General features: G+C 44.0%; 1 protein-coding gene across 3 annotated transcripts in view; it reads right to left on the bottom strand.

Moving 5' to 3' along the window:
• Window positions 1-844: 844 nt before the first annotated feature.
• The window catches only part of VSTM2A (V-set and transmembrane domain containing 2A), a 43,215-nt gene continuing 30,559 nt past the window's right edge, over window positions 845-13,500 (bottom strand). Inside the window, exon 5 of one of the 3 annotated variants that reach the window (XM_081884449.1) lies at window positions 845-2,082. In XM_081884449.1, the coding sequence (XP_081740575.1) occupies window positions 2,006-2,082 (77 nt within the window). In that variant the 3' untranslated portion in view covers window positions 845-2,005. The other 2 variants (XM_081884448.1, XM_081884450.1) reach the window with 2 other exon arrangements.

Below are 13,500 nucleotides of genomic sequence, written 5' to 3'. Positions count from 1 at the left end.
TGAAACTCAGCCCTCCAGCTGTTCTGGGACTACAACTCCCATCATCCCTAGCTAACAGGACCAGTGGTCAGGGATGATGGGAACTGCAGTCCCAAAACAGCTGGAGGGCTGAGTTCGGGGGTGCCTGGTCTATGCTTTGGTACCTCATTACTGCAATGTGTTATGCGTGAAGACAGCTCAGAGACTTCATCTGGTGCTGAACTCAGCAGCTAGATTGCGCACTGGGACAGCGTTTTGAGCATATAATGCCAATTCTGGCCTGACTGCACTGGCTGCCAATTAGTTTCCAGGCCCATTTTAAGGTGCTGGATTTGACCTATAAAGCCTTGAATGGCTCAAGACCCCAATACCTCAAGGACTGCCTTTCCCCATATGAACTGACCTGGATCTTGCGTTCACCATCTGAGTCCTTGCTTTGCATGTCTCCTCCATGAAAGGTCCTGAGAGTGGCAACATGAGAGCGGGTCTTTTCTGTGGAATGCTCTCCCTGGGGAAACTCATTTGGGACCTTCATGAGACACCATTAGGTGCCAGGCAAAAGCATTCCTCTATAACCAAGCCTTTGACTCAGTAAAAAAAGCTATGGCCTTGTGTGTGAAAGAGTTACTCTTTTTCTTTGTTACAATGTTATGCATTTGTGTGGTTTTATATTGTAAACCGCCCTGTAATCCTTGGATAAAGGGTGGTATGGAAATATAGCAAATAATCAAAATATTTGTAGTTCTACATTTTTCTGGCCATATAATCAAGATCACTTCATCTCCAGTAACATACAAAAATTAAAAGACGATTCAATACAATTCCGACATGACATATGTCCAACGCAAATAATTCAATGCTTGGAGACCATAACAAATTTTAATGTGCATCTTTTACAGAGTAAACGGAGGGGCGCATTGCCATCTGCAAGGGCTCAGACCAGTGAAAAGTGATTGCATGGATTACAAAATCTCACATAGCACTGAATTACAAATTAAAATGAATGCGTTGTTGAAAAGGAAACAGAGATGTCATTTGGTGGCACCACACTGAGATAATACTCAAACTGGCTTGCAGGATGGACCACAGAATGTCTATTCTGAAGTTATATCACACATACTGTAAGCAATTTACAGAATTTAAGTTAGGTTTGCATATACAGGAGTTGCAAAATTAGAGAAAACACATCAAAATAGAGAACACACACAAATAAAAGATGTATTTATAGAAACCTTCAAGTGCTCCCCAGGGGTTGGCGAGGGCCAGCAGCTGCCACCATCAAACAGGAAAGAAAGCAAGAAACAGTAATGGGAGAGGGAAAATCAAATGAAAGAAGATAGGATGCGCAGGAGAAGTTCCAACACTTTCTTCCGCCTCATCCAGAAACATATAGTCCTCTTGTACAGTGAGCAGCTTTGAATTCTTGTCAGATTTGCTGCCTAGAACAAAAAGCACTTTCAACACAAGGTTGTGTTGTTTTAGATCTTGCAGGCCGGGCAAGTTTTGGGCTGAGATTTGGGAAAGGGGACGTTTGGATTCTGCTTCCTTTCTGCGTAGAGTGGTGCTTGTCCAAGTATAAGAACAAATGTTCAGTTGGATGATGCTAAAAATTTCTAGGCAACCCCTGAAGACTCAAGGGAATTCAATGCTTCTCTTCACTGAATCAAAAAGGAGGGGGGAAAGTGGAAGCAAATGTTGTCGTCAAGTTGAACAATGTTCTGTTACAGCACTCCAGATCCCCTCAAAGAAAAGACCAGTGGTACATTCCAAAGAAAGTAAGACTTGAAGAAACTATATGCTAGCCTCTTCTCTCCTTTTGCAAAAAAATTCTTTTTAACATTTTGTTTTTTGTGTGTGTGTCCTGAAGAAGGTGCTCCTTTTGTGTAGAGAATTAGAGTACATTGGGTGCAGAGAGGTGGTTGGAAGTTAGGGTCAACTTTGCTGTCCGCTCCGTAGGTTTTACAGGCGATTTGCTCTTTGCTTTAAGAAGAGAAAGTGATATTGGAAAAAGTCAGCACTTTTTAGATTAAAGCAAAGCACCCTTCACAAAGCCACAAACAAGAAGCAGGACAGAAAGTCCATGGCTTGTAGCTATCCTCGCACCTGCGGAAGAAGTTATAAGATATTCGCTCATCTTGCAGATTTCCAATGCTCCTTTATAAGGCTGTTTAAACACATACATATTTTTTTATACTTAATTAGCTGGCCAGCTTGGCTCTTGTGCCCATGACTGTCTTGGCATGCACTGCAAATAACAACACATACAAAGTATTTCAGTCCCATGGAAGTTCTTTCCTTAGTTTTCATGTATACCTCTCTCAGTCTCAACAATGCAATCCAATTGCCGATGGCAAAAGGAACAAACTGATATACCTTCCACCTCAAAGCATTTGTTTTTCTTTCTTTAATGCAAAACATATATAAAGTCACTGACAAAGCAATCCCCGCTTGGCTAGAAAACACTTCCTGCAGAAATTAAGCAGGCAGCGCTGTGCAGATTGTGACACATCAAACCGAACACAGTCCAGGAGTGATGTGTTGTGGCTGTGCTTATCACAGAAGACTTATCCAGCCCCCTGTGAAACAACACCCACAGCTGGTGGGTTGTGTCTGGCTAGGTGAGAAACAAGCTGAGCAGTTCTGTGCTAAAGAGTCTGTAAAAAAAAAGCTTTGCATCGGGACAATATGTTCAAAAATATATGTAGCATATATTTCTTCCTAAATGCTTATTATTTCAGGTTAGGCACTTTCCCCTCTAATTAAAAACAATAATTATAAAACTGGGAGTGGGGCAGAGCTCACTAGTGGAAAATGAGCCTTCCACGCAGAAGGTCCAGATTCAATTCTTGACACCCGAAAATGATCTTGGGTGGCCAGAACAGGGAAGACTTCCAGCTGCCCAAGGCTGCAGAGAGCTGCCACCAGCCAGTCCTGGTGCAAATGGCTAGACTTGGCATTAGGTTGCTACAAACGTTCATAAAAACAAAATGGTGGTATGGCACAGATAGCTGACTTCTACATATCTTGCTGCCTCAGCTGGTAGACCACTGTCACATAGCTAGTGAACTGCGTTCAGTTAGAGCCAAACCAGATGTGTACTTAAATCCGGTAAAAACCAATGGGTTTAAGTGTGCCTAACTAAGTTTTGGACTGGATTAATGCCGGTGACATCTGAGAGCCTGCTCTTTTATATATTATAAAATTAGCATGGGCTAGCTCAAAGAAACATTAACAGGTGTGACTTGGGGACTGCAATGTACAGAACATTTCTTTGATCAAAAAATATGCATGTTAGTATGATAATATCATTATAAAGCACAATGAAATAACAGAATAACAAATATTAAAAGGTTCATACAAAGTGAAGTGAGGAAGAATCTGCTAAATCTATTTCTTTTTTCTTCTCTTTTTTGTTACTTTGATGATATGGCCGTGACCCAAAAGATTGTGAATACGTGGACTTTTGCAGAAATTAATTAATGTGTCTATACTACATATGAAAGAGGGGAAGTGGGACTGTATCATTGACTCCACCCTGATATCATGAACTTTGGTTATGATGCCCTCTCCACCCACAATATGCACACGTTGAACACAATATTTGCCAACTGGTGCCTACTCAAGCTCAGCTGGGCTAAATGCATGGAGACACTCCTCTAATTGGCAGGTCCAAATGCATGGCACACCTATGCAGGATAGCTCAGTTGGTAGAGCATGAGACTCTTAATCTCAGGGTTGTGGCTTCAAGACCCAGGTTGGGAATTCCTGGAAGATTCCTTCCAACTATACAATTATATGATACTGTGATTCTGTGTTCAGCTGCCATGCCTCAGAGCTACTTCGCAGTTATCACAATGAACATATAGACACCGAGAGAGCTTGATGCCCCAGAAGTGCAGTCCCATTCTCTCTTCTCCATGTGTACTTTTCAAGTGTGAGCAATGTCTAAAATGGACACTTTCTTGTAATTAGCTATGACAGTTTTCATGGTCTCCTGACTATGGCCTATGTTCTTAGACATATTTGTCCTGAGGCTTGGGATTCCATTGGCCTTGAGAGGTTTAAAACACTTCAAGCGTATTGTTGTATGACAGCAAAACAGCCTTTTCCCATGGACATTTATAGTTTCAGAACTAAAACTGGCACGTTAAGGTCAAGACTGTGCATGGCAAGAATCAAGTATGCACCCAGGTTAGTGCCACCACATACACAGTTTATTTCGGTTGTAGCAGGTTTATTTGTTTTCATTTTATTCAGTTTCATTTTAAATCATGTTCGACAAGACATGTGCAAGTTAAAGCAGACCTGAATATGTAAATAAATTTAAAAGAAAATGAACTTCATTCCTTTCATATTTCTCATTGAAATGTCCAAGATGTAGCATAGCAAGTTTTCATCTTCTGCAATTATATGTCTACACAGGCCTCCACGAATTTCTTTTTTTAAAAAATTACAAAATCTACTGGTAGAATATGAACTTTTAAAGAAGAAAACGTTTGCCCTATATTTTGGAAATAAAGGTCTAATCCCCTAGCATCAGCAAAAGGGCCCAGGATTCAGGGGGCATTACTGCCCTGCCTTGCATGGCTATATATTTCCATCTTCCTGTGACTTCAGACGTATTCTTACCTATCAGTTTTCCCACCTCACATATCAATATTTCTCTTCCTGCTCTAAAATTACTCATCACCAACAACCTGAATTTTTGAAAAGAGTTTGGACCAAACTACACATGATTTTCAATCAGTAGCTGTTACTGCTCCACACCTCCACGCCATGTCTCCAGATAGAATGCCCACTCACACATGCTCCACCCGACAAAGAAATACATCACCAAAACAAGACCAAAGAGGATGCAATTTTGCACCTGTCTAGCTGCAAATAAATAAATGATAGCTATAACCAAGGCTTTTTAATGCCGGATCTTGCTGGAACTCAGTTTTGGCACCTCTCAAATGGGCACCATTGCCATTATAAGAGAACAAGAAAGATGTTCATGGTGAGTTCCAGCACCTCTTTTTCTAGAAAAATAGCACTGGCTATCATAATAAGATAGAAAGGTTGTGTGTTAGGCTTGAGGAACACACTCCTCCCCCCCAATGGCACCATGAGGCAGGGAGGAAACAAGAAAGTTCTTACATATGATTTATTCAGTCATCACGGTCAAAGACAAAGAATTCCAGTCATTCCTCCATAATAGAGTTGCTCGCACTGAGCTCCTCCCCCTTCCCCCTCTCACAACAACACCTGCTTCTATGGTGTCTGTCCGTGGATAATTGTCTCTGGGCTCTTTGTTCTTGCACCCTTTGGGAAGAAGGGGGGGTTGGTTATGCTGTCCAGTGACATGTCAGCTAGCTGTCCTGCCTCCCCAGCTCCTTCTCCTAACACAGCATAACTCTGCTGTTTGCCTGTCTCTGAGCTGTTATCTTCCTCAAAGCGCTGCTGTAATTCAATGCTGCCTCCCCCCTCTCCTGCAGTGTCAGCTCCTCCTCCTCCTGTTAAGATAATGAAGCAATGCAGCTGCAAAGTCCTAGCTTGAAGTGTAAACATGATGGGAATGTTGGGACTGCTGTGGGAACAGAGGGGCAGTCATTTCACAGTGCGCAGCACCGGAATTACCTCAGAGTGTAATATGAGCTGTACAGGATGTACAGGAAGTTTTTGTTTCAACACTGCTGAAATTTGAAGAGAGCAGTCATGTTTTTTGTAACGCTGCAAAGACAGAAATAAAAGCATGTAAATACGTTTCTGTCTATCTCTTTCCCCTGCCTGGGGGAGGCAGGAAAGAGGGGTGTGTTCTTCTCACGTTTGAGAAGAATCGCCGATCGAGACTTGCCTGCGTCTGCTGGGGAATGCAGCCAGGGAGGTCAACAGGGAATCAAGCCGGGTGCCTGGGATTGCTGCCAGCTTCTCATGAGAAGGGCTTGAATTTCCAACACCTCCATCTCACCCTCTTGAGTCCTATCCCTGACATTGTGTGAACTGGAGCCTCATGTGCCTGCTAGCTAAGTCTGCTGCCCAAGTCCTAACTGTTGATAGGCAATTTCTTGGCTCTCCCTTCTTCCATTCTTCTATATTTAAACCGAACTTGGACCGAGCAGCCCTTTCAATAGCAGAAGGCTCCTCCAAGTTGAGGGCTGTTCTCTAGAAGCCCTTCAAATGTCCTCTGTTCACAGTCACCCTACATCACCCTCAATGCTGCCCCACACCCTACAAACAGGAGCCAATGAAGTCAAACCATATGGGGGGGGGGATACACAGCATGATGACATCGCACCATGTGTCAGTTCTGAATAAACATTATTTGGGTGTGTGGGAATGTCGGGAACTTCCGTTTGTTAAAAGTAATGTGTACTTTGCCCCTCAAAACCATAGTTGAAAATCAAGCACGTAAACTCATGCAAAACAAACATAGTTGCCTGCAGAATATTAATTTGCATACATTATGCACTGGATTTTGGGTTCCCATTGTACAGATTATGTTGTGAAATTATAGAGGGCTTAAGTCAGTGCCAAAGATAGATTGCATTTTAAAGATTGATTATTTGGGCCTTTTTCAAACATTACTTTTGAAACTAGGTGTCAGGGAACTGCCATCGGAGCTAGAGGCGGAGGGAAGGCTCCAGAGGGATGCCGGAGAGGGTCCCAGCAGGGAGAGAGGCAGCCCATCTGCTGGGGAAGGAAATCAGCGTAACACCAGTGGAGAAGGGGGGCAGATGGGGGAATCGGAGAGGAGGCTCCAGGACTCTTCACCGGAGACCAGCGGAGAGAGCACGGGTGCTCCGCTGCCCACACCCTCCCTGCGCAGAAGACTTCCACGCAGGGAGAGTAGGAGGAGACTTGGCGTCAAAGAACTTCTTTGCTGGAAGAAGTTCAAGAAACGCCCACTGACGGATTCTGCCAGCGACTGAAACAGCCACGAAGTGAAGGGCTGTCCAGACAGAAAGGGTTCAACCAGGTAACCTAGCCAGGAGTGGCGGCAACTTACGCACGAGCAACCCCTATAACCATTACACTAGGCATGGGTATTTCTAGAAACATTGTCTGGCATTTAAACTCATTCAGCTAAATGCCCTTCGTAAGGCATGTTGGATGAGAAAGGGAACTTGGGCTTGGCTTTCTTCCCTTTTTTGACACTGTGGTTGTCAGCAGGAAATGGGACTTGTTCGGTCAGATCCTATGCATGCCTTTGTTAAACCGATTTGGAACATCCCCAGCACTAGGTCCTCTTTCAGTAAGTAGCTCAATGATTAATTATTCCTAAGGCAGCTGCAGTTGTTGAAATGGTTCATTTAACATATTGGAAACACTCTTCCTTTCCATCATTTCATAGGAGTGAGAGACAACTAGGCACTTAGTCCACAAATGTACATAAAAGGAGAAACAAATGAGATTTTATTTTTATAAGCTGTAACAAATAAGAAGCTGGTCTCCTTTTCTGGATAAGGCATTTGATTTAAGTGACTGCCGGGTGTGGGAAATGTTTTTGACACAGTGTGGGTGCAAGTTTTGCATTATAGATAGAAGGAGACTTTCTTTGGCAGTGCAATGCTTACAGTTGTCAATTTTGATGGGAAGACTTGGGTTCAAATCTCTGCTCATTTACACAGCTCCTCAGCTCGCCATGAGCCATTCATTCCCTCTCAGTCAGCTGGCCCCACCTCATACAGTGGTTGGTGAGCATAAAGTTTAAAAGACCATGTACACCATCCTGAACTCCTTCAGGGAAGAACGAGATTTTAAAAAATAAAACAGATGAGCAAGGCACTCTTTCTCAACTTTGCCCCCCACCCCCCGGTATGTGATTTGAGGCGTGAGGATGAAGAAGAAACTTGCGAGATAAATATTTTTGAAGTAATGAATGTGAAGCATTTGAATATCCTGAGAGAGAAAATAAGGAGGGTGGGTGCTGAACTGCCCCTACCATAATTCATTATGGGCTGGGGTTGAGCAGCAACCCTTCTTGCCATCTGTCTCTGCCCAGACTACCTACTCCATGGGGTAACTGAGAAGTTGAAGTTGCCTTCGCTGCAAGAAGCCAAGTTACAGGGAACCAGGCAGAGGGCCTTCTCGGTAGTGGCGCCCTCCCTGTGGAACGCCCTCCCACCAGATGTCAAAGAGAAAAACAACTACCAGACTTTTAGAAGACATTTGAAGGCAGCCCTGTTTAGGGAAGCTTTTAATGTTTGATGGACTACTGTATTTTAATATTTTGTTGGAAGCCGCCCAGAGTGGCTGGAGAATAAATAATATATTATTACTATTATTGTTGTTGTTGTTGTTGTTGTTGTTGTTGTTGTTATTATTATAATATTTGGAGAGGGGATGTGGGGGTGCACATACTGTTTACCTGCTGCAGAATTGCAGCCTGTCAGGCTGCTTCCAGCAACTCCCATGGCTGGTTGCCCAGGAATGTACAAAGACAAGGAATGTTCTTACTGTCCACTTTTTATTCAGTATTTACAGAGAGAGGCTGTAGAATCCAGCCTCTTGGATAATGGCATTGTCCCGAGTGAATCTGCTTCCCCCATCTCTCCCACTTCCTCATTCATTAAGCACAACATCTCTACTACAGATGCTGAGAAGTACCTTCTATCTTTGAGCTCTTTGCTCTCCTACTTTCAATGCCCGCCTGGTTCTTGGAGAGAGAGGGTCTGGAATGCTTTCTAAAGACACTGAGTCTGTCAGCTGGCTCTCCCCTGGTGCTTCTTCCTCCTTCCCCTCCTCTCCCATTATTTCCCAACTTTCCCCCTCATCTGCCTCTGAGCTGTGATCTCCCTCAAACCCCTGTTGTAATTCTGAACTGCCTTCCTCTTCTCCGGAAGGGTCAGGCTGCGGAGGTGGTCTCTACCATTCCTCCTCTGCCCATCCCCTGATATAGACAACCATATTGTCTCTACTGTCCTATGTTAGGTGGGCATATCTTTTAACCTCAGGGGAGTAGCTGTCAATCTTCCTTGGCCTCATCTGCTCTCAGCACATTTTAATCTAGCCAGCTGCAGAAACCCATACGATTTTGTATTGGCCTATGTGCCATGACATGGAACTGGGTAGTCCTCAACATCCATGTGTCTCCCCCAGTGTCCAATCATGTGGTGGACTTACATACCTCCAGGTAGTTGAATGCAAGTCAGCGCCCCTTTGCAGATGTCTGGGCTTAACCTGTGGACAAAAGGGTGTTTGGCTAGAGCACTGTATGCAATGTCAGGGTTCAGATCAAGCACTAGCGGCCTAGCATCAGTCCCTTATATACCCATCGATGTTGTATGCATGGATAACACTGGTCAACAACAAATTTGTTGTCTGCGTTTTTTCAGTTGATTTAGGATGAATCTGATGTGCTGAATCCAAAAATCACATTGATTTTGCTCAATCAGGTCAGGTTTTTGAGCTATGGCTACATGTCGGGTTTTTTACGTTTTTGTTCACATTTACGCTTGTGTGGAGCATTTTAGAAGAAGTTGGTGGGGGTAAAATGCCATGTCGAATAATTGTTTTGATTGGAAATGATTATTTTAATGACAAGAAGTATTTAGGTCCGATAGTTCTGGGTGATTATGTCGAAAAGGTATCAGTTTGAAGTCATAAAACCTCAAAATCTTCCATAAATTGGTGCGGCAAAGCATAAAGTTGGGGGATCAAAACTAAGTTAATGGGGCTTGGAGTGCCACAGTACGAACCCAAAGATTGGAGACTGTTCATTGACAGCAGCAAGCGATCACTGAAATGTGTTCTGCTACACAATGGCAACAAGTTTGCCTCTATACCCCTGGCTCACTTGAGTACACTGAAGGAGGACAATGAAGCGGTGAAGTATGTGCTGGAGGAAATTGGTTATGATCAGCATAAGTGGTTTATTTGTGTTGACCTGAAGATGGTGAACTTTTTGTTGGGACAACAGTCTGGCTTCACCAAGTACCCATGTTTTCTGTGCATGTGGGATAGTAGGGACCATGCTCAGCATTACACGAAGAAGGACTGGCCTGTCAGTCTTCCCACCGCTGCACATCAAGCTCGGCTTAATCAAGCAGTTCACCAAGGCTCTGGACAGGGATGGTGACTGCTTCACTTACTTGTGCCAGGCTTTTCCAGGATTGACTATGGAGAAGTTGAAAGCTGGCATCTTTGATGGTCCTCAGATCCGTCAGCTCATCAGAGGTCCAGAGTTCGGAAACTCAATAAACGAAGTGGAACTGGAAGCGTGGAAGGCATTTTGTTCTGGTAGTGAAGAACTTTCTTGGCAACAATAAGGCCAGAAACTACGCAGAACTTGTCAACAACATGCTGACTGCTTTCAGGAACCTGGGCTGCAACATGAGCATCAAGATGCACTACCTATTTTCACATATGGACCGGTTTCCTGAGAACCTGGGTTCAATGAGTGACGAGCAGGGGGGGAGATTCCATCAGGACATGAAAGAGATGGAGACCAGGTATCAGGGTCACTGGGACGCAGTCATGATGGCTGACTACTGTTGGACTCTGAAGAGAGACCTCCCTGCCGCTGAGCATTCCAGGAGTTCCAAGAAATGGAAGTTCATGCCCTGAAGTTTGAAAAATGGTGAAGCAACATGCAATTTACATGTACTTACCTTTATCAATGCCCACCATTCAGTTTACAGTAAACCTGACCTGATGGAGAGAAATGGATGCCATTTCCTGATTCAGCAGTGCAAAAATACACTAAATAAGTTGTAGAAATCTAGACAACATTCAAAAAGTAAAAAATTGTTGCCCAGTGTAATGTATACACAGGGCTACAATTTGAGCATAAAATCAGGGAATGTTTGATGGTCTTTTGCATGAGTTTTGAGAATGATTCTGATTTTCTGCTATTGCCCTGCAGAATTAATTAGAAACAGATTCTCGGTGTTTCATTGTGATTCCTCTCAGTGCCCCATTTCTTCTTCACGCACATTCTTCTTCTTGCCCTCGTTTTCCCATACTGCCCCTGGATCTTTTTCAATGGCATCTCAATGTCATGTCTGACACGAATGGCCATGAAAAAACAAACAAGCCAACCCACATGCATTCCTACAGTAAGCAGGATTCAACAGCAGTCTCAGCAAATGAAGCTGAGGAGTGTTGCAGCAAATAAAGAAACATTTCAGCCCTTAAAAATGTCTTCCGTGCCCAAAGAGAGTCGCTATTAACACACGTAGGAGTCAGTCATATTGGAGTGGCAGCGCACATTGTGTCTGTGCTGGAAACTTCTCTGCATCTGGCCAGCGTTATTGTGGAGGGATTTTAAATCTTTTTCATTCCCTGCCTGAGAAAATAATATTCGCTGCATTATAATTAAAGTGTGTGTGTGGGGGGGGGGGAATAAAATAGCAACACAGAGCCTTGATGGTTATGAGACCTTTGCATTACATGCAGAAATGTGAGTGAGGTTTCAAAACATAACTTAATTACACCCACTCCTCTCCTCCCACATTCCTGATTGCTACCTTTTCTGATACAGAACAAAGCCCTTCCCAGCTTGAGACCTCAGAGAGCTGTATCAACTGTCAATAGTACTTTACATTATTATTTTCCCACCGCTGTTTGTTCCCCTTAGCTGCTGCTGCTGCTTCTCCTCTGAGCATTCCCCCCTCTCCTTTCTTTGCCTCGCGTTCCTCAGCTTAATTTAGTGACACAGCTGTTGACTTCAATTCACCGTAGCAACCCATGTGTGTTTGTGTGCTTTTTAATGAACATCTACAGTAAAAAGCAAGTCCTCCCTTCTAAGTGGGTATCTGCTCTGTACCCACAAACTCTCCATGCCATTAACAGGGAGCGAGCAAGTCACATGGAAGCCTTCATGCTCAACTCCACAGGAGATTTCTCCATCACATCTGACAAGAAAATTCAAGAGGTGATTCATCCCCTTCACAACCTCTAGTTCCACCTAGTTGGGAAATGGGTACAATCAGATTTCCCTCTGTATAAGTGATAAATATCTGGATTCCTCTTCCTAACTGGCCAGCCACTCCTGCAGAACATTTTCCAGCACGCTTTGTCCCTCTCTTGAAACTGGAATGCATGTTTCCTGGAAATATTTGTAGGTTATGTTGGTTGTCTTAGATTGGTGCTTTCTTTCTTCTTGGCCCTCCAGATGTTTTGGGACTACAATTCCCATCATCCCTGACCACGGGTACTGTTAGCTAGGGATGATGGGAGTTGTAGTCCCAAAACGTCTGGAGGGCTGAGTTTGGGGATGCCTGTTCTAAAGCTTTCCTCCATTTTCTTGCACAGATTTTTTTTTAAAAAAATAAAATAAAAAATCTGTTGTTTACCCTGAGTTGGTTACGGTACATTTATGTATAGCCACAAAATTTGGTCTACTTACATGGCCTCACCACCATTTCAGCCATGTTCTAAGCTTTCAGGGGCAGGTCCTGGGAACAAGGGTGGAGATAACATGTCACCACTGGCAGAGGAAGAGGAGTGCGGGGGGAGCGCACCGCCCCCGGCAGCGCGATCTCGGTGGGGTGCCATTGCGGCTGCCCCACCCCTGGGACACACGAGAGCCCCACCCCGCCTGCTCTCCGCCCCCCGGTGCCAGAGCATGAAGCTCCACCACTGTATGTGACCCTGTGCCAGGCTATCTGATGCCCTCCCTGCAGCCCTAGTGGCTTACGATGGGCTTTGGGAAGGAGGCACAAGGCTCTGGCAGGATGCTAGAGCCCTCCTACCTCCTTGCCAAAACCTGGCAAGCACTTGATTGGCTGTAGGACCCTATCAGAGCTCTCACACCTCCTTCTTGAAGCTAGGCAAGCCCTTGCTGCTCTTTGAGAAGGTGCCCTCCTTGGCTGCACAACTCACACTGCCCTAAATCCTCCTCTGCAGGGAATTGCATATTAGACGGCTGTTGGCTGTAACGTAGTTTCAAAGCATATTTCTTCCCCTTTCAGCTCACTATAAATATTGCAAGTCTGAATCTCCTTCTAGACATGAATAGGTTTAGACGTGAATAGGTTTAAAAAGAAAGCGGTGGCGGAAAGACCAGGAGCAAATAAACCCAAAATAACACCTTGCCGTCAATCATACTTGGCAAGATTGAGATCAGGGAGTTGCCCTTTACAGCATGCATGATGCCAGGCATAGCATTGTGAGGACATTGAAAAGGATACAAGGGCAGTGTGGGGAAATGAGGCCAAGAACGGCGAGGGTGAAGAAGATGAAGAAAAATGGCACAGAGAGGAACAACCCTGCAACAATAGATGTGAGAACTTTTCCTTTTCTGAAGCATTAAAGAAAATGAGGGGTATTTTCTTTTTCGTAAGAAGGTCAGCTGTAACCTAGTTTCATGCACATATTATAGCCCTATGTAATATAAGTACTCAGGGGGTTCTTGCAGCTGCTCCCACAAAAATTCTCACTTATGCGGCACATTTTCTTTTTATACTGCAAATGGGGTTGAACAATTTGGATGTTCTTTTCATTGCAGCATTCACAAGTGTGCTATGATGTTTTTCAAACAAAAATGGGAAGCAGAATTATGTTCCTTCTTCTTCTATTATTATTATTACTTAGATT

This window comes from Podarcis melisellensis (assembly GCF_964234715.1).
Source record: "Podarcis melisellensis genome assembly, chromosome: 13".
NCBI lineage: Eukaryota > Metazoa > Chordata > Lepidosauria > Squamata > Lacertidae > Podarcis > Podarcis melisellensis.
This window is presented reverse-complemented; position numbering and strand designations above follow the sequence as displayed.